The sequence below is a fragment of the Haliotis cracherodii genome, unplaced genomic scaffold (assembly GCF_022045235.1).
Source record: "Haliotis cracherodii isolate W230 unplaced genomic scaffold, xgHalCrac1.p SCAF_14, whole genome shotgun sequence".
Taxonomy (NCBI): domain Eukaryota; kingdom Metazoa; phylum Mollusca; class Gastropoda; order Lepetellida; family Haliotidae; genus Haliotis; species Haliotis cracherodii.
The window spans coordinates 38,326,242-38,348,388 of record NW_027266269.1 but is presented as its reverse complement, the minus strand read 5'-3'; the positions used below and the strand labels follow the sequence as shown (position 1 = coordinate 38,348,388).

The 22,147-nt window shown below is 43.3% G+C and overlaps 1 protein-coding gene across 1 annotated transcript in view; it reads left to right on the top strand.

The window, feature by feature from the left end:
• The window catches only part of LOC139460819 (alpha-aminoadipic semialdehyde synthase, mitochondrial-like), a 32,379-nt gene that overhangs the window by 9,430 nt on the left and 802 nt on the right, over window positions 1-22,147 (top strand). Inside the window, exons 2-12 of the mRNA XM_071242295.1 lie at window positions 7,162-7,277; window positions 8,230-8,359; window positions 9,208-9,318; window positions 10,446-10,554; window positions 11,979-12,055; window positions 13,036-13,099; window positions 14,270-14,443; window positions 18,118-18,213; window positions 19,919-20,031; window positions 21,266-21,360; window positions 22,003-22,147. The exon at window positions 22,003-22,147 is cut by the window's right edge and continues 32 nt beyond it. Of these exons, the coding sequence (XP_071098396.1) occupies window positions 7,178-7,277; window positions 8,230-8,359; window positions 9,208-9,318; window positions 10,446-10,554; window positions 11,979-12,055; window positions 13,036-13,099; window positions 14,270-14,443; window positions 18,118-18,213; window positions 19,919-20,031; window positions 21,266-21,360; window positions 22,003-22,147 (1,214 nt within the window). The 5' untranslated portion in view covers window positions 7,162-7,177. The remainder of the gene's footprint in view (window positions 1-7,161; window positions 7,278-8,229; window positions 8,360-9,207; window positions 9,319-10,445; window positions 10,555-11,978; window positions 12,056-13,035; window positions 13,100-14,269; window positions 14,444-18,117; window positions 18,214-19,918; window positions 20,032-21,265; window positions 21,361-22,002) is intronic.

The following is a 22,147-nucleotide window of genomic DNA, read 5'->3' as shown; positions in this document are numbered from 1 at the left end:
AAATCATTACGGTAATTTGCTATTCAACAAAAATAACAACTTTTAGTCCACAATGCGCTAAAACAGACTTTAAAGACACACCTAAACAACGTAAGAAATATCCATTTACATATAACCTTATGCGACAATAAATTATAAGGGTAACTCAAACACATAAATTGAATGCGTCAGCATATTCAAAAACCGCGCGAAAACTTAGTCACATTACAAGGCTTGTCAAAGCGAATTCCGGACATATTATCCTATGACAGCCCAATTAAACTGTACACAAACAATCTTAACCATACTATCATAAATATACTGCCAATACTCACACTGTGGTGTGTCACAAGTGGTCAAAACCTAATTTTCCTGATTGCGAGAGCGAACGGCGTGGTTTGTCTCGGCTACCTTTACGCAACGACAAATTTAACTCGCGCACAGGAGAGTTCCAACAGCCAGGGAGCATACATTGCGGGAAACTGTTACGCTGTAACAGCACAGACACCATGTGTTGGGATGACATTTTTGTGTACGTGATTGACGTCATGTGTTGGGATGACATGTTAGTGTACGTGATTGACACCATGTGTTGGGATGACATGTTTGTGTACGTGATTGACACCATGTGTTGGGATGACATGTTTGTGTACGTGATTGACACCATGTGTTGGGATGACATGTTTGTGTACGTGATTGACACCATGTGTTGGGATGACATGTTAGTGTACGTGATTGACACCATGTGTTGGGATGACATGTTAGTGTACGTGATTGACACCATGTGTTGGGATGACATGTTTGTGTACGTGATTGACACCATGTGTTGGGATGACATGTTAGTGTACGTGATTGACGCCATGTGTTTGGATGACATGTTAGTGTACGTGATTGACGCCATTTTTTTGGGATGACATGTTTGTGTACGTGATTGACACCATGTGTTGGGATGACATGTTTGTGTACGTGATTGACACCATGTGTTGGGATGACATGTTTGTGTACGTGATTGACGCCATGTGTTGGGATGACATGTTTGTGTACGTGATTGACACCATGTGTTGGGATGACATGTTTGTGTACGTGATTGACACCATGTGTTGGGATGACATGTTAGTGTACGTGATTGACGCCATGTGTTGGGATGACATGTTTGTGTACGTGATTGACGCCATGTGTTGGGATGACATGTTTGTGTACGTGATGGACACCATGTGTTGGGATGACATGTTAGTGTACGTGATTGACACCATGTGTTGGGATGACATGTTAGTGTACGTGATTGACTCCATGTGTTGGGATGACATGTTAGTGTACGTGATTGACACCATGTGTTGGGATGACATGTTAGTGTACGTGATTGACACCATGTGTTGGGATGACATGTTTGTGTACGTGATTGACACCATGTGTTGGGATGACATGTTTGTGTACGTGATTGACACCATGTGTTGGGATGACATGTTTGTGTACGTGATTGACACCATGTGTTGGGATGACATGTTTGTGTACGTGATTGACACCCTGTGTTGGGATGACATGTTTGTGTACGTGATTGACACCATGTGTTGGGATGCCATTTTTGTGTACGTGATTGACACCATGTGTTGGGATGACATGTTAGTGTACGTGATTGACGCCATTTGTTGGGATGACATGTTTGTGTACGTGATTGACACCATGTGTTGGGATGACATGTTTGTGTACGTGATTGACACCATGTGTTGGGATGACATGTTTGTGTACGTGATTGACACCATGTGTTGGGATGACATGTTTGTGTACGTGATTGACACCCTGTGTTGGGATGACATGTTTGTGTACGTGATTGACACCATGTGTTGGGATGACATGTTTGTGTACGTGATTGACACCATGTGTTGGGATGACATGTTAGTGTACGTGATTGACGCCATTTGTTGGGATGACATGTAAGTGTACGTGATTGACGCCATTTTTTTGGGATGACATGTTTGTGTACGTGATTGACACCATGTGTTGGGATGACATGTTTGTGTACGTGATTGACACCATGTGTTGGGATGACATGTTTGTGTACGTGATTGACGCCATGTGTTTGGATGACATGTTTGTGTACGTGATTGACACCATGTGTTGGGATGATATGTTAGTGTACGTGATTGACACCATGTGTTGGGATGACATGTTAGTGTACGTGATTGACACCATGTGTTGGGATGACATGTTAGTGTACGTGATTGACGCCATGTGTTGGGATGACATGTTAGTGTACGTGATTGACGCCATTTTTTTGGGATGACATGTTTGTGTACGTGATTGACACCATGTGTTGGGATGACATGTTAGTGTACGTGATTGACGCCATGCGTTGGGATGACATGTTTGTGTACGTGATTGACGCCATGTGTTGGGATGACATGTTAGTGTACGTGATTGACACCATGTGTTGGGATGACATGTTAGTGTACGTGATTGACGCCATGGGTTGGGATGACATGTTAGTGTACGTGATTGACACCATGTGTTGGGATGACATGTTTGTGTACGTGATTGACGCCATGCGTTGGGATGACATGTTTGTGTACGTGATTGACGCCATGTGTTGGGATGACATGTTAGTGTACGTGATTGACGCCATTTTTTTGGGATGACATGTTTGTGTACGTGATTGACACCATGTGTTGGGATGACATGTTTGTGTACGTGATTGACACCATGTGTTGGGATGACATGTTTGTGTACGTGATTGACGCCATGTGTTGGGATGACATGTTAGTGTACGTGATTGACACCATGTGTTGGGATGACATGTTTGTGTACGTGATTGACACCATGTGTTGGGATGACATGTTTGTGTACGTGATTGACGCCATGTGTTGGGATGACATGTTTGTGTACGTGATTGACGCCATGTGTTGGGATGACATGTTAGTGTACGTGATTGACACCATGTGTTGGGATGACATGTTAGTGTACGTGATTGACGTCATGTGTTGGGATGACATGTTAGTGTACGTGATTGACGCCATGTGTTGGGATGACATGTTAGTGTACATGATTGACACCATGTGTTGGGATGACATGTTAGTGTACGTGATTGACTCCATGTGTTGGGATGACATGTTAGTGTACGTGATTGACGCCATGTGTTGGGATGACATGTTAGTGTACGTGATTGACACCATGTGTTGGGATGACATGTTTGTGTACGTGATTGACGCCATGCGTTGGGATGACATGTTTGTGTACGTGATTGACACCATGTGTTGGGATGACATGTTAGTGTACGTGACTGACGCCATTTTTTTGGGATTACATGTTTGTGTACGTGATTGACACCATGTGTTGGGATGACTTGTTTGTGTATGCTCAATACACACTATGTGATTGGCTGTTATTAAAGAACTGCCAGGAACTGTATTTGTTGAAATATGAAATAGTATGAGTTCCCTTTTACATAAAGGCCTTGTACCGCCAGAAGAGAGTGACCAATCTAAAGATAACTTAACCGAATAGGACGAGTACACATCCTAAGAGGAAATAAACGATCTAACCTTGTCAGCCCCCAAAACCAAAAGCTATAGAAAAAAACTCACCCAAAACGTAGCAAGCAAAAAACTAAACAACTCAGTCCTCCTACTAGCTTACACGTTAAAGCAGTCTAATCCAGAAGCCAGCTTCAAAGCCTTCTTTGGTGTAGCACATAAACTAAAACTCGTCACCACCCCTTTCGACCGTTTCAGCAGCAACCTTAATGACCTACTAAAGTAAATACCTAAACCAAGCCTAAACCAAACATAAATCAACCCAGTTTCCCAATGGAAGGTCTTAACATTTATCAATGGAATGCCAATGGCCTCGCCGGCCATGGTTCTGAACTTAAAGCTAAATTCAAAATAGATAAAGGTCCCAATGTAGGCTGTATTCAAGAAACCAAATTCTCACATAAAACTAAATTCAACCTACCAATTTATAACGCAGTAAGAACCGACAGGTCCAAAACCATCCCAGGCAGAACAGGAGGAGGTCTAATCATCTACGTTAGAGAGGATATTAACTACGAGGAAGTTAAAGTAAACACTCCTAATCTAGAAGCTAATGGAATCCAAGTCACCATCAATAACCAAAAAATGAAATTCATTAACATCTATCACTCAACACTAAAACCAATTAAAGATACAGACCTAGACATACTTTACCAATTAGGAAATAAATCAACCATCTTCCTAGGAGACTTCAATGCCCATCATCCTACCTGGGGCATTGCAGATAAACTAGACAACCATGGACAACTAATATCAGAGTGGATCGAAAAAAATGACCTAATACTATTAAACAATAACCAACCAACTAGATACGACAAAATCCACCACACCATGTCGGCTATCGACTTAACAATATGTACGCCAGACTTAGCACAAAGTCTGATGTGGGACGTCCACCCAGTACCTCTAGGCAGCGACCGCTTTCCCATGAATATAAGATGAGATGCCATCAGAGGCATCGAACGGCACAAAAAAGCTCCAATATAAACAACTCAACTAACCCCACCCAAAAGGCCAACAACCTAGCCAAATACTTCTCTAAAGTTAGTAGCAACAGTAACTTCAGTAAGAAATTCCAAGATAAACCAAAACAAAGAAACCAAATTCTCCAAAGAAAACAGACAAGACAAGCTAGAAATAAACCAACCTTACACCATAGAAGAACTAAATCACGTACTGAATGACGTAAACCAAATAAACCAGCAGATCAGGCTAACTCGTATAGGCCCATCTCCCTAACCTCAAATCTCTGCAAAATAATGGAACTTACGACTAAAAATAGGCTACAGCACTACCTAGACCAAAACAGCATCATAAACCCCGACCAAAGCGGCTTCACTCCTGGCCGATCAAATCTCGATAACCTCCCCCGACTAGAACAGGATATAAAAACAGGACAGCTAAACAAGCAATACACCATAGGCATATTCCTCGACTTCTCTAAAGCTTTCGATATGGTATGGCACCACGGGCTAATAATTTTTTTTTTAAAAATAGGACAAAAAAGGCCAAAAAATAAACTTCATCCAAGATTTCCTAAACAATCGCAAAATAACCGTGGGTATAGACCATACGCTATCGGACCAGTGTCCCCTAGAAAATGGCACTCCCCAGGGCAGCATCCTCAGCCCAACCCTCTTAAATATAATGATAAACGATCTATTCGAGGGCTTATCCCCTAAACTAAACACTTCAAAATTCGCGGATGACGGAGCCCTATGCACTAAAAGCATTGAAATGGCAGAAAACTTAATCCAAAAATCCTGAAATGAAATACAACAATGGGCAGACAAATGGGGCTTCTCCCTTAACTCAGATAAAACAACAGGAGTAGTATTCAAACATAAAAAAACATGAAACCTGCCCTCCCAATCCTCCAGCTAGACAACCAAACAATCAAATTCCAAAAACAAACCAGATTCTTAGGACTCATTTTCGATCAACACCTCACCTGGGAGGCTCACGTCCAAAACCTAAAAACTAGATGCAGCAAAGACCTTAACACATTAAAATGCCTCACCGGCTCTAACTGGGGAGCCTCAAAAGATACCCTCCTCTCACTCTATACAGCACTAATTAGATCAAAACTAGACTACGGCTGCGCCATATACAATACCCTAAACACCTCTCTATCTAAAAAACTTGACTCAATACAATACCAAGCCCTTAAACTAATTACACGCACCCAACATGGCACCTCCTACACCTCACTTCAGGCCCTTACAGGGGAAATGCTAACAAAGAATAACTAACTGCCTCAATGAACACCAAACTCAAAATCTTAAACAAAACTGCAAAAAATCAAATATCTTCACCCCTAAACTCAAAATACCCCAAAGAGACACAACGCTAGTTAACCAAATAAATAAACAAACCGACCCAAACATAGCTAAAACCACCACACTTGCATACATACACGAAAATTGGCCAAATTGGTGTCACATATACACTGACGGATCTTCAGACCCGATCTCCAACCACACAGGCTTCGGAGTCCATACCACACAACCAGTTATATCCACACAATCTTACCGACTCCCTAACAACCAATCTATATTCACGGCCGAACTTATGGGCATGGCCTCAGCCCTGCATAACCAACAATCTAAAAACAACAATAAAATCCTAATTCTCACCAACTCCCTTAGTGGACTACAAGCCCTCCAAAACAAAAATACCAAAAAACGACCTAAATTAATAAACCAAATACTTAAAAAGCTCCAACGACCTAACAAAAGCAAGCAAACAAATAACCTTCTTGTGGATCCCAGCCCACGTAGGAATTCACGGCAACGAAAGCGCCGATAAAGCAGCTAAATTATCTCTCAAAATACCAGAAATAAGCCTAAACCTACCCATCTCAAAATCAAAAATTAAAAGTGTAAACAAACAAAAAATGACCAAAAAATGGCATAATCGATATCAAAACTCAAGTAGCCAAATCAAAAAAAGTGCTCAGAAAACCACTAGCCAAACCTAAAATCCTACACCCCTCTAAAAAAATGACAGATTAATTACAAAACTCCAAACAGGACACACGACCCTAAATAACCACCTAAAAAAACTTAAAAGACATACCACAGGCAACTGCCACCATTGCAAACAACCCGAAACCACAGAACACGCACTCATCCACTGCACCCACTACCAAACACACAGAACCTCACTACAAACCACCCTCAATCTAAATAAGGTTCCTACTCTAGATGAAATACTAAACACTCAAAATAAACTAAAAAACTTCAAGGCCCAAGGCGTATTCCTAATCAAAACAGACCTAATTAAGCGCATCTAAAAACTAATTAATCTACCAATCCAAAATCCAATAAATATACAAACACCCACCTCACCCGGCTCCCTTAGTTCCCTCCTCCACCCACCTCGGCATTTATTCCAAATTTAAAAATTCCAAAAATTCAATATAAGCAACCCCTAAAAGCTCTTCTTGGGTTGCACACACCACTTTCACCCTTTTCGGAATACACTAAATGGTCCGGCCAGGCCCGTGTGCGAAATACGCTACAGTCGGAAAGCGCACGTTAAATCTTCTATAACAGTCAGTCAGCCAGAAACTGTATATCAGCATGATCAGTGAATGGATTGCTAAAGGTCTCATGGTGTTTTGAACGTCTGATGATGTTTTTGTTTCTTTCAGATTAGGAGAAAACAAAATGTCGACCCTGAAAAAGATTTTGGTGTTCGGGACTGGGAGGGTGACGGGCCCAATGTATGAGGACTTTTCCAACGAGAAAGGCGTTCAGGTCACCGCTGGTGAGTGTCGCAAATAACTATGCTGGTTTGCTGAAACACTTCATATGGAGGACAGTTGTTTAATATCCTGGTTGGGGTGGAGGCAGGGGATGGAGGCATGGGGTGGGAGGAATGTTTCAAATCACGCATGTTTTTGACAAAATTAGGTACATGTTTCCGGCAAACCTCGTCATCTGATTGGTCAGAAGTTTCAAATCACACTATCATGCCACTGATTTGCAATTATTAGAAATTTGTGATGCGTGGAGACATTATTTAACAGGTAAAATCCGTAACAAAATCTAAGATTTTCTGAAAATGCATTTTGGCTGATCATTAGTATGTACAGCTACTTTTTCTTTTGCTTTTTATTTATGCAGTAAATATTTGAGTATAATACTGACAGTAGGTTTTCTCCAGTGGTTGTCTTTGTTGACATTTTAAACATATCCAGGTCAGCTGCAGCGATATCACACTATTTCTATCAAAGATTAAAATTTCTCACTCTTTCATTCTCTGGTTGTCAGTGAACAACACCTGTTCAAACTAAACCAGAACTAGATATCACGAGTAATAACTACATTGAGTGTTGATGTTGAATTAGGTTTTACGCCGCTTTATCAATATTCTGGTAATATCACGGGCGAGGACGCCAGAATTTGTGGTGAGTATGGTTTTACGCCGCTTTTAGCAATATTCCAGCAATATCACGGCGGGGAACACCAGAAATGGGCTTAACACATTGTACCCATGTCGGGAATCGAACCCCTGTCTTCTGCGTGACGAGCGAACGCTTCAACCACTAGGCTACTCGACCGCCCCCGCCAGAAATTGTACCCATGTGGGAAATCGAACACTGTCTTTCGGCGTGACGAGCAATCGTTTTGACCACTAGGCCACCCCTCCTCTCATTTAACAATTCGACAAAATGATATTGCATGATTGGTTCTTTATCGTCATTTCACCTTTACAGTGAGCAAAGGAGGGTCCGGCTTAAAGCGAGTTAGTGAGCTGTGTCCGGGTGCGAAGCTGGTACGCTTGGACGTGATGAAAGAAACTGACAGCCTGAAAAGGCTTATATCTGAACATGACGTCGTTGTCAGGTACCTCACGTTGTGGATCTTAAAAACAACGACTTGCACATGCATCCCGCCAAACGTTGTATCGAGCACATTTCACAGGGGGCCAAACCATCTCTTACAAGGCGGACAGGTCCTTGACATTTTATGATTTTGAAATCGTGTTCTTGTCTAAAACACAAATTTGACTGTATTATTGTAATGGTGGTGAAATGGAATTATTTGTAATTTATATAGCGACTATGCTTACCGGAACGAGATCGGGTGGTCAGGCTCGCTGACTTGGTTGATGCATGTTATCGTATCCCAATTGCGTGGATCGATGTTCATGATGTAATTCACTGGAATGTCTGGTCCAGACTCTATTATATACAAACCGACGTCATATAGCTGGAATATTGCTGAGTGCGGTGTTAAACAACAAACAAACAAACAAACATACAAACAAACAAACGTGCATGTGAGTGTGTGTGATTGCTTGTACTAGTCCGGACGTAAGTCGGTTTATCAGTGCTACCCCACTGTGGTTCCAGTCCAGTCTAGTACAAGCAGACACACACACACACACACACACACACACACACACACACACACACACACACACACACGTGCATGTACGTCGCTATATAAGTGCAATAATCTTGGACGCGACGTTAAACCGCATTTCACTTCACCTCACCTGTGTCAGTGTTACGCTGCGGCATGGGACCTCAGTGGACACTGTACAACCGTCAGAAGTTCGGACCAGTACAAACATCCACGCACACGCATACACGTCGTTATGGCAATTTAATAGTCATTAACGCCACGTTACACCCCATTTTACCACAATTCATCTATTTATATTTGCCATCAACCGCTGTATGTTTCAGTTGTGTGCCGGACGCTGTGATTGAGAATCTATCCCTGGCTTGTCTCGCCATGAAGAAGAATCTCGTGTCGGTTAACTACACTGTTCCCGAACAGACGCGGCTGCATCAACAGTAAATTGTTTTAGGATATTACTTATATATTTATGTATATTATTTTACTTAAGTGCGTGTGAGTGAGTTGGGTTTAACACCGTTTTAACAGTATTCCAGTTATATCGCGGCGTGTCAGCTAAATGTGGGAGGAAAGCCCGAAGTGATGCAGGTCTTAGATGTTTACGGCTTCGGTGAAACCTACATGCTGGGGTATGGTGCTGACAAACCTAGAAACATAATCGGGCGAACCGGGATTTGATCTCACAAGGATAGGTTTCTGGCTTGTCCAAGGGACGCAACTCTTCACAGCGAATCGCGGCTTCTTAGACAACTGGGCCACCCGTGCCCCCTTTTACTGAAGTGTTATATGTTTTGTTATGTAACATTGCATAATAAATAAACATATTTTTCAATTTACACAACTTTATAAGACGCACGGCTAATTTTTAAATATAAGTGATTTCTTTTATGTGAAAACATGATTAAACATGTTCCACGTACGCACGGGATACGAACGTTTGGATGCGCCCGTATGAACGTTACGTGAAGCAGTTATTCTTCCGTTTGCATACAACAGTGGAAGAGGAAGTTGTTACTATAAACAGGTTCATGACTCTGGTTCGACCCGTGAAGATCCGGTGTAGAATAGGTCTTTAGCAACCCATGCTTGCTGTAAAAGCTGACTATGCTTGTCGTAAGAGGCGATAAAGGGGATCGGGTGGTCGGGCTCGCTGACTTGGTTGATGCATGTCATCGATTCCAATTGCGTGGACCGATGCTCATAATGTCAATCACTGGATTGTGTGGTCCAGACTCGATTATTTACAGACCGCCATCATGTAGCTGGAATATTGTTGAGTGCGGCATTAAACAACAAACAAACAATCTTGAGATTGTTCCTGTGGTTCCGTGTGCGAAATACGCTTTTATGTCTGAGAGGTCACGTAAAATCTCAAAACGCCTTACCTTACCTGACGGTGGGTAGATGGACTAGCGTCGTTGTCGACTCCACGTCTCAGCTATTTGTTTCCCCAAGATTGTACTATGACAGTTCTCATGCCTTTACTTTCGTGATTATTTGATGTCATCTGGCAGAATGTTCAAGGAACCACACAGTATCCATTTGAGGACGTCACGTGTTTCAGAGTTGTCGACGCTGGTCTGACCTTCCTGGTTGACGTTGGTTTCCGCCCCGGTGCGGACCACATGATTGCCAAGAAGACAATAGACGAAATGAAGAGCAGAGGAGGGGAGGTAGGTTGAGGTACTCTGCTCCTGGACGCTGTGGTAATCTAGTGGGTGAAGCTTTCGCTCGTCACTCCGAAGAACCGGGTTCCATTCCCCAAATGGGTACGTGTGAAGCTACCCGTGAAGATCCGGGGTAGAATAGGTCTTCAGCAACCCATGCTTGCCGTAACAGGTGACTATGCTTGTCGTTGTGAGGCGACTAACGGGATCGGGTGGTCAGACTCGCTGACTTGGTTTATGCATGTCATCGTATCTCATTTTCGTGGATCGATGCTCATGATGTCAGTCACGGAATTGACTGGTCTAGACTCTATTATTTACAGACCGCCGTCATATAGCTGGAATATAGTACAGTGCGGCGTTAAACAACAACAACAGCAACAAAAAACAACAACAACGTGTGAAGCCAATGTCTGCTATCTCCCGCCTCGATAAAGCCGTAATAGTACTAAAATGAGTGAGTGAGTGAGTTGGGTTTAACGCCGCTTTTAACAGTATTCCAGTTATATCACGGCGTGTCAGCTTAATGGGGGGGGGGGGGAAAGCCCGAAGTGATGCAGGTCTAAGACGTTTACCACTTCGGTGAAACCCACGAGCACGGGTATGGTGCTGACAAACCTAGAAACATAATCGGGGAATAGTACTAAAGGTTACGTAACACGATATTAGGTACAATGTGTCAAGCCCATGTCTGGAGTTTCCCGCCTCAGAATATTGCTAAAACCGGCGTAAAAAATAGTATGCACTCCTTCTGGTTCTTTTGCTACTTAGGAATAATACACTGAAGTTTTTTACAAGGAGTTAGTTTAATTAGATCCATTTCCTGTCGAACCAGGATGTACTTGTTTAGCTTCTTCTGCCATGTGTGACCATCAACCCGTTGGGATTCAGGGTAGGCCCAGGGGAATTGCTGGATTGACGTAGAGGCGAGTGAATGGCTCGGTTGGTCAGGCTCGGTCACATGGTTGATGATTGCTGGCCATCAACCCATGGGGATTCAGGGTAGGCCCAGGGGAATTGCTGGATTGACGTAAGAGGCGAGTGAATGGCTCGGTTGGTCAGGCTCGGTCACATGGTTGATGATTGCTGGCCATCAACCCGTTGGGATTCAGGGTAGGCCCAGGGGAATTGCTGGATTGACGTAAGAGGCGAGTGAATGGCTCGGTTGGTCAGACTCGGTCACATGGTTGATGATTGCTGGCCATCAACCCGTTGGGATTCAGGGTAGGCCCAGGGGAATTGCTGGATTGACGTAAGAGGCGAGTGAATGGCTCGGTTGGTCAGACTCGGTCACGTGGTTGATGACTGCTGCACTCACTGTTTCAGTCACGTGTGTACAGGCTACGCCGTGTTGTTTGTATACAGCTGCTTCAAGTTTTCCCAACGCAGTTTTGCATAACAAACTAACTGCCATAATCTGATTCTTTCAGGTCACTTCGTATGAGCTGTACACAAGCGCCATTCCGACTCCAGATTCCGCCAACAATCCTCTCAAGTATAAGTTCAAGTACGTTGACAGACACACTGCTCAATTGGGACTAGATCAGACTAACACGCCGCTCAATCAGCGCACTGCTCAATTGGGACTAGACCAGACTAACACACTGCTCCGTCAGCGCACCTGCTCAATTGGGACTAGATCAGACTAACACACTGCTCAATCAGTGCACTGCTCAATTAGGACCAGACCAGACTAACACGCTGCTCAATCAGCGCACTGCTCAATTAGGACTAGATCAGACTAACTAATTGCTCCGTCAGCGCAATGCTCAATTAGGACCAGACCAGACTAACACGCTGCTCAATTAGCGCGCGGCTCAAATAGGACTATTGACCAACTACTACTACTACTACTACTACTACTACTACTACTACTACTACTATTCTACAACAACAACTACTTCTTCTAGTACTGCTGCTACTACTACTACTACTACTACTACTACTACTACTATTCTACAACAACTACTTCTTCTAGTACTGCTACTACTACTACTACTACTACTACTACTACTACTACTACTACTACTACTACTTCTACTACTACTACTTCTACTACTACTTCTACTGCTGCTACCACTACTTCTACTACTACTACCACTTCTACAGCTGCTACCACTATTTCTACCTCTACTGCTGCTGCTGCAACTACTGCTCCTATAACTACTTCTGCTCCTACACCTACTACCACTACTATTACTTCAGCTTCCGCTGTATTTGCTTTGTGAGCCCGATGGAGTCTGTTTCGCGGAACACCTGTTGACATCCTTGATCCTGGGGGTCCATTCTTGTGTTTTCTACCGCTGATTTTTTTCTGTTTGAGCGTCATGGATTGTCGAAACTGGTTGTTCTCTGGCGTTGACATTTTGTATTTTTTTAACAACATTTTAAGAACATTTCAACATTCTCAACTTCAATACCCGAGTATCTATAACGAAATACTTTAACAACTTTTAATGAATAGAATGATGTATCTGTGTTGATCAGCTGGAACCCGAGAAAGGCTCTGTGGAAGTACTGGAAGGCGAGCGGCTACATAAAGGACGGCAAGGTAAATAGTTGTTTGTTATTTCACGCCCTAAATATTCCAGCTATATAGCGGCGGCCTGTTAATTGTCGTGTCTGAACCATATATTAAGAGGGTAAAATGACATGCGCAACCAGCGTGTCCATTCGTCACCACTCGCCCCTTTCCGTCACCTGCAATCGGAATAACACGAGTTGGTCACGAATGCCAGCATGTCCAGGCAATCTATTACGTTGCATCTTAAGGCAAACATGGGTTGCTGAGAAACTAATTCTAACCTAGAATCTCTTCAGGGTTGGGGTAAATCGACGTAGCTATCGATGTGCGTGTACATATGATTACTTGGTAATTTCCCTATTTTGTTCAGTATACTCCAGGGTAGCGTTGTGCAGCGAAAAGTTACAAGCCTCGCTGTGCAACGCTGCTCACGATCAGACAACGGATTAGTTTAGGGCGCTTCATTGAAAATGGCATCGCTCAGAGGGTACACCTCACCGATACTAGACGCACTTTTGAGTGTCAGATCAGAACTGTAAATACACTATTATTTGTGAATAACAAACCACAAACATAGCAAATATAGCATTCGTTGCGCTTGCTCTTCAGTCAGCAATAAGGAAAAGTGGCCTTGTGAAACCTGCGAGTAGGGTGCTGACAAACCTGGAAACATTAATAGGACGAACCGGGATTCGAAATCATTATCAGAGGTTTCTGCATCAACAAATACGCTCTTTAACTCCTCGGTTTTATAAACGCAAACATGTAAATCTCCTGCTATAGGAGACGTTAATCTGCATAGGAATTTGCACCCTTTAACTCCTGATTATTATGGATGTGCAAAATGTAAATCTCCTGCTATAAGAGACGTAAATCTGCACAGGCAATTGCGCCCTTTAACCCCTAGATATTATAAATGTGCAAACATGTACCTTTCCTGCTATAAGGGACGTAAATCTGCCCAGGCAAATGCACCCTTTAACTCCTAGATATTATAAATGTGCAAAGATGTAAATCTCCTGCTATAAGGGACGTAAATCTGCACGTACAAGTGCGCCCTTTAAAAGGAAGGTTATGAATGCGCAAGCATGTAAATCTCCTGTTATAATACACACTGAATTGAGCCTTTCAGCTCCGAGGTGAAAGTAAAAACCTGTATATTTCCTGCCATTATGACGTCATTATTCTGTCCTACAGACGACGATACTCCCGGCGGGAACAGCCACCATGGAAGCTGTCCAAGACATTGGGGCGGTCCGGGACTTCCAGGCCGAGTTTGAGGCCGTCCCCTATTCCTTCCACCAATCGTACATACCGCTGTACGGCATCGAGAAAGTGCAGAACATGGTCGTGGGCTCCATGAGATACAAGGTATGTACCTCCACCCAGAGTGGACTCCATGAGATACAAGGTTTGTACCTCCACCCAGAGAGGCTCCATGAGATACAAGGTATGAACCTCCACCCAGAGTGGGCTCCATGAGATACAAAGGTATGTACCTCCACCCAGAGTGGGCTCCATGAGATACAAGGTATGTACCTCCACCCAGAGTGGGCTCCATGAGATATAAGGTATGTACCTCCACCCAGAGTGGGCTCCATGAGATACAAGGTATATACCTCCACCCAGAGTGGGCTCCATGAGACACAAGGTATGTACCTCCACCCAGAGAGGGCTCCATGAGATATAAGGTATGTACCTCCACCCAGAGTGGGCTCCATGAGATACAAGGTATATACCTCCACCCAGAGTGGGTCCATGAGATACAAGGTATGTACCTCCACCCAGAGTGGGCTCCATGAGACAAAAGGTATGTACCTCCATCCAGAGTGGGCTCCATGAGATACAAGGTATGTACCTCCACCCAGAGTGGGCTCCATGAGATACAAGGTATGTACCTCCATCCAGAGTGGGCTCCATGAGATACAAAGTATGTACCTCCACCCAGAGTGTGTCCATGAGATACAAGGTATGTACCTCCACCCAGAGTGGGCTCCATGAGATACAAGGTATGTACCTCCACCCAGAGTGGGTCCATGAGATACAAAGTATGTACCTCCACCCAGAGTGTGCTCCATGAGACACAAGGTATGTACCTCCACCCAGAGTGGGCTCCATGAGATACAAGGTATGTACCTCCACCCAGAGTGGGCTCCATGAGACACAAGGTATGTACCTCCACCCAGAGTGGGCTCCATGAGACAAAAGGTATGTACCTCCATTCAGAGTGGGCTCCATGAGATACAAAGTATGTACCTCCACCCAGAGTGGGCTCCATGAGATACAAAGGTATGTACCTCCACCCAGAGTGGGCTCCATGAGATACAAGGTATGTACCTCCACCCAGAGTGGGCTCCATGAGATACAAGGTATGTACCTCCACCCAGAGTGGGCTCCATGAGATATAAGGTATGTACCTCCACCCAGAGTGGGCTCCATGAGATACAATGCATATACCTCCACCCAGAGTGGGCTCCATGAGACACAAGGTATGTACCTCCACCCAGAGTGGGTCCATGAGATACAAGGTATGTACCTCCACCCAGAGTGGGCTCCATGAGACACAAGGTATGTACCTCCATCCAGAGTGGGCTCCATGAGATACAAGGTATGTACCTCCACCCAGAGTGGGCTCCATGAGATACAAGGTATGTACCTCCATCCAGAGTGGGCTCCATGAGATACAAAGTATGTACCTCCACCCAGAGTGTGTCCATGAGATACAAGGTATGTACCTCCACCCAGAGTGGGCTCCATGAGATACAAGGTATGTACCTCCACCCAGAGTGGGTCCATGAGATACAAAGTATGTACCTCCACCCAGAGTGTGCTCCATGAGACACAAGGTATGTACCTCCACCCAGAGTGGGCTCCATGAGATACAAGGTATGTACCTCCACCAAGAGTGGGCTCCATGAGACACAAGGTATGTACCTCCACCCAGAGTGGGCTCCATGAGACAAAAGGTATGTACCTCCATTCAGAGTGGGCTCCATGAGATACAAAGGTATGTACCTCCACCCAGAGTGGGCTCCATGAGATACAAGGTATGTACCTCCACCCAGAGTGGGCTCCATGAGATATAAGGTATGTACCTCCACCCAGAGTGGGCTCCATGAGATATAAGGTATGTACCTCCACCCAGAGTGGGCTCCATGAGATACAAGGCATATACCTCCACCCAGAGTGGGCTCCATGAGACACAAGGTATGTACCTCCACCCAGAGTGGGCTCCATGAGATACAAGGTATGTACCTCCACCCAGAGTGGGCTCCATGAGACACAAGGTATGTACCTCCACCCAGAGTGGGCTCCATGAGACAAAAGGTATGTACCTCCATTCAGAGTGGGCTCCATGAGATACAAAGTATGTACCTCCACCCAGAGTGGGCTCCATGAGATACAAGGTATGTACCTCCATCCAGAGTGGGCTCCATGAGACACAAGGTATGTACCTCCATCCAGAGTGGGCTCCATGAGATACAAGGTATGTACCTCCATCCAGAGTGGGCTCCATAAGATACAAGGTATGTACCTCCACCCAGAGTGGGCTCAATGAGACACAAGGTATGTACCTCCACCCAGAGTGGGCTCCATGAGACAAAAGGTATGTACCTCCATTCAGAGTGGGCTCCATGAGATACAAAGTATGTACCTCCACCCAGAGTGGGCTCCATGAGATAGAAGGTATGTACCTCCACCCAGAGTGGGCTCCATGAGATACAAAGTATGTACCTCCATCCAGAGTGAGCTCCATGAGATACAAGGTATGTACCTCCATCCAGAGTGGGCTCCATGAGACACAAGGTATGTACCTCCACCCAGAGTGGGCTCCATGAGATACAAGGTATGTACCTCCACCCAGAGTGTGCTCCATGAGGCACAAGGTATGTACCTCCATCCAGAGTGGGTTCCATGAGATACAAGGTATGTACCTCCACCCAGAGTGGGCTCCATGAGGCACAAGGTATGTACCTCCACCCAGAGTGGGCTCCATGAGACAAAAGGTATGTACCTCCATTCAGAGTTTGCTCCATGAGATACAAAGTATGTACCTCCACCCAGAGTGGGATCCATGAGATACAAGGTATGTACCTCCATCTAGAGTGGGCTCCATGAGATACAAGGTATGTACCCCCACCCAGAGTGGGCTCCATGAGATACAAGGTATGTACCTCCATCCAGAGTGGGCTCCATGAGATACAAAGTATGTACCCCCACCCAGTGTGGTCTCCATGAGATACAAGGTATGTACCTTCATCCAGAGTGGGCTCCATGAGACACACGGTATGTACCTCCATCCTGAGTGGGCTCCATGAGATACAAGGTATATACCTCAATCGAGAGTGGGCTCCATGAGATACAAGGTATGTATATCCATGCAGGCAAACAAATGATTAAGTTGGAATATTGTACAGAAAACTCCGGTTATATCGAACTCGAAGAGACCACTTATTTTAGTTCGTCATAAGCGTAGTTATAAGCATATGTACAGTATTTATAAAACAAATGTTCGGGACTAAAATGTAAGTTCGTTATATAGGTAAGTTATTAATAAGCGTCTTTGTTATAACCGTAGGCTACGGTATATGTAAGGACATATCCTTTTTCCATTTGGTACAAATAGTATGGCATATGCATAATAAAGTCACTGTGGGTGATTATAAATATATCGCACAGTGAGCATTCAGATTAAAAACAAATACATAACTATGATTTCACAGACCCAGGAATAAATGCATAATAATATCATTTTTCTTTTCCTGAATCTGTAAAGAAAAGTGCGAGTGAGTATGCTTTTACGCCGCCTTTAGTAATAGTTTACCAGTAAGACGGCGGGGTACACTAGAAATATGCTTCACACATTGTGAGGAATCGAACCCGGGCCGTCGGCATGACGTGCGAACGCTTTAACCCCGAGGCTACCCAACCGCCCCGTTAGCGAAAGAACCGTGTACAATCTACACACAATCTCCTTGTACACTCGCAGAAATATGAACATACTATTGCTTTAACACTGATCCCGTTGTTTGCTTCCTGCCCAGGGCTTCTGTGCTGGGATCCTGAGCTTGATGAGACTTGGGCTGTACAACGTCTCCACTCACCAGATGCTTGTTGATGAATCCCAACCATTCACATGGGTATGTAGCCAACGACAATAACAGCTTGCCAGTCATGGATGTACTTGCATCATATTTTAGCATATGATTTAGCATAAAGATTCAGAGTGACAAAACATTCTCAAAAGGACTGTATGATAAGAGGGATGATTCACCTTTCCAATTGCAAACTTTCCCTTCATGTCGAGCAATATTCCAGCAGGTCCAGCCTTTGGTGTTTACATTTCAACTTTTTGAACTTTTGAACATGCTCTTTCTACCAAGATTTAAAAGAGCGTCATATGACTCTTGATTAGAAGTTGTTTGATCAACGTTACAACATTCAAGGCCTCAGTAAAGCCTTCAAAAGGTTTTATGGTAGATATGGGGAGGACATTTCCAAATTTGACGCATCAGTGACAAAACTTATGTCCGATGCAATTCCCTAATTTGACTTGTTGCATATGTTCCCATGTTGTTTCAGGTGAACAATTGACTTGCCTTTGCATGTGTTTGTGACGGTACCACCGGTGGGGCAGGATGCACTCACCTGTTCGCGAACACCTGGTATCATCACTATTTGATATTGATTCTTAAACACGTGCTCATGATATAGTCGGAATCGTACAATTGACTCTGCTTTATACAGAGATTTCTACTGGATATGGAAAGGGTTTTGTCGCTTCAATTAATTATTTTCATAAGCAGAGCAATTTATGCGAAAGGCAAATATGCGCGTTTGTACAGTACAAAAACAAATGGAAAGTAAATACAAATGACACACAAGCACATGCATTAGTTTCAGGTGAACTCTTTACTTGCCTTTACATGTGTTTGTGGCGTTTACCAACCGGGGACAGGATACGTTTTTTTATTTTGAAAGTGATTCATAAACACATGATTAGTGGAAAGGGTGCAGTGGGTTTTTCTTTTAGCAGAGATGTTTTTTTGTGATTATTGAAGTATTTGTGTCGCTTTTACTTACACACGTAAATCTATGTTTTATTTGCAAAACAGTCAATACACATTTCATCACTTGCGGTGCAGATTTTCGTATGGTTACTTCACTGAAATGAAAGAAGGGTATGGATCATTGCAATGTTTGGACCTACTTGTAGACACTAGATTGTATTCAATACATGTTGCGAAGTGCATCAGATACTTGCTCCGAGATGAGGGGTAATCCTGAAGCTGGAAACGTGTATTGCCACTGATTCCTGTGTATCAAGAAGATTATCACTTTATATGAATGCAATCATTACACGTAGATAACAAGACACTAGATAACAAGATAACATTACACGTAGATAACAAGACACTAGATAACAAGATAACATTACGCGTAGATAACAAGACACTAGATAACAAGATAACAAGACACTAGATAACAAGATAACATTACGCGTAGATAACAAGACACTAGATAACAAGATAACATTACGCGTAGATAACAAGACACTAGATAACAAGATAACATTACACGTAGATAACAAGACACTAGATAACAAGATAACAAGAAACTAGATAACAAGACACTAGATAACAAGACACTAGATAACAAGACACTAGATAACAAGACACTAGATAACAAGACACTAGATAACAAGACACTAGATAACAAGATAACAAGAAACTAGATAACAAGATAACATTACGCGTAGATAAGAGAGTTGTTTGAATTACTGTAAACTAGTTATCTATATTGTTGCTCAGAATTCGTGCATAACACATATTTTGCATAACACAGAGAAAGTACATGTGTTCCGAGCTTGGACTGAATGATGACGTCACAGATGAAGTCCTGGAGGCCAAGGTCAAGGACAGAATAGGGGAATCAGGTCAAGTAGAGGTCATGAGAAGGTGTGTCTGCACGTAGCGGCTTCATGATTGATTTGAAGGTCGTTTTGAATCATGCGATTTGAAGGTCTTTTTGAATCATGTGATTTGAAGGTCGTTTTGAACCATGTGATTTGAAGGTCGTTTTGAATCACTTGATTTGAAGGTTGTTTTGTATCAATTGATTTGAAGGTCGTTTTGCATCATTTGATTTGAAGGTCGTTTCGAATCATTTAATTTGAAGGTCGTTTCGTATCATTTAATTTGAAGGTAGTTTCGTATCATTTGATTTGAAGGTCGTTTAGAATTATTTGATTTGAAGGTTGTGCCTCTATCATTTGATTTAAAGGACTTTTCGTATCATTTGATTTGACTGTCGTTTTGAATCATTTGATTTGAAGGTCGTTTCGAATCATTTGATTTGAAGGTCGTTTCGAATCATCTGATTTGAAGGTAGTTTTAATATTTGATATGAAGGTCGTTATGAATTATATTGGATTTGAAGCCCTTTCTGAATCATGTTGAATTTGAAGGCCGTTATAAAGCATTTGATTTGGAGGTCGTTATGAATTAAATTTTATTTGAAGATGTTATGACTCATATTTTATTGTGGGTCGTTATGAATCAAGGCCTCTTGGGTTTCGGGTAAGAATTTGCAACCTATGCTTGTCGTAAGACTTAAGGTATCGGTTAGTCTTTAATGGATATCACCATATACCAGTTGGGTGGATCGATCCCAATGCTATCTGTCACTGAACTGTCTGACTCGCTGACTGCGGCGTTGATCAAATAACGTTAGGAATCCAGGACAGTGAGTGAATGGGTGACTGTGATTTTACTTCGCCTTTAGCAATATTCCAGCAAAATCACTGCGGGGAACACCAGAATAGGGCTTCACACATTGTACCCATGCGGTGAATCGAACCCGGCTCTTTTACGTAACGGACGAACGCTTTATCCACTTGACTACCAAACGCCCCGAATCCAAGACAGCACATTCCGAGTAAGCATTCATCCAATAGGGACCGACCATCATATTTTCGGGAAAATCGACGCAGGTTTTACCTCACTGGTAGGAACGAAAATGCTGACAACCCACATGTCACGATGATGACCAAACTGGTCCTGGAACCAGCGATCAGCGGCTCTGTGTCCGCTGTATGAGAACTAAGAATTGTTTATACCTCACCGTAAATGTACATGCGTTATACAGTATTACATAGGCATCCTATATATCTTCAAACTATCTCTCTTGTAGCCTTGGTTTGCTGGGATCTGCAGAAATCGAAAAGAGGGAGACCATCTTTGATACCTTGGTCTGTCACGTTGATAAACGACCTGACTTCAAATTTGGTGAGTTCTTGCATTGAAAATGTTGAACATTCATGAGATGTATTGTGAGGGTTTTACATGTACACCTTGTTTTACATCAACACATAACTTTAACATGCACACTGATGTTTTACATGTACACTGAAGTTTTACATGTACGCTAAAGTTTAACATACACACTGAGATTTTACATTCACACAGACGTTTTACTTTTTCACAGACGTTTTACATGTACACTTAAGTTTTACATTCACACTGAATTTTTATATTGACAGAGAGGTTTTATATGTACACTGAGGTTTTACATTCCCACGGACTGTTTACAGTTACACTGAGATTTGCATATTCACTGAGGTTTTACATTGACAGAGAGGTTTTACATTCACACTGAGGTTTTACATTCACACTGAGGTTTTACATTGACAGGGAGGTTTTACCTTTCCACTGAGGTTTTGACAGGGTTTATTGACATATTGTCCGTCTGATACTTGATGCGGCTGGCTTGGTTCTAAAACATCGAACAGGAAGACGCGTCGCCTGGGGACTTGATCATGATCATGATCACTGGTACATCGCCTGTTGTTGGTGTGTCTTAATTCGGAATGTTAGCTTCTGGGTTTGTGACGTCAGTTCGGTGAGGGGTGCTGTTCATGCGTATTTCAGGTCCGACCGAGCAAGACATGGCCCTGATGAACGTCCAGGTCGCCGGGCGCTTCAAGGATGGGACCACCGAGACCAGGAGGCTGTATCTCACCGTGCTTGGGGATCCGGGAAGACATACGGCCATTTCCAAAATTGTGGGTCGAAG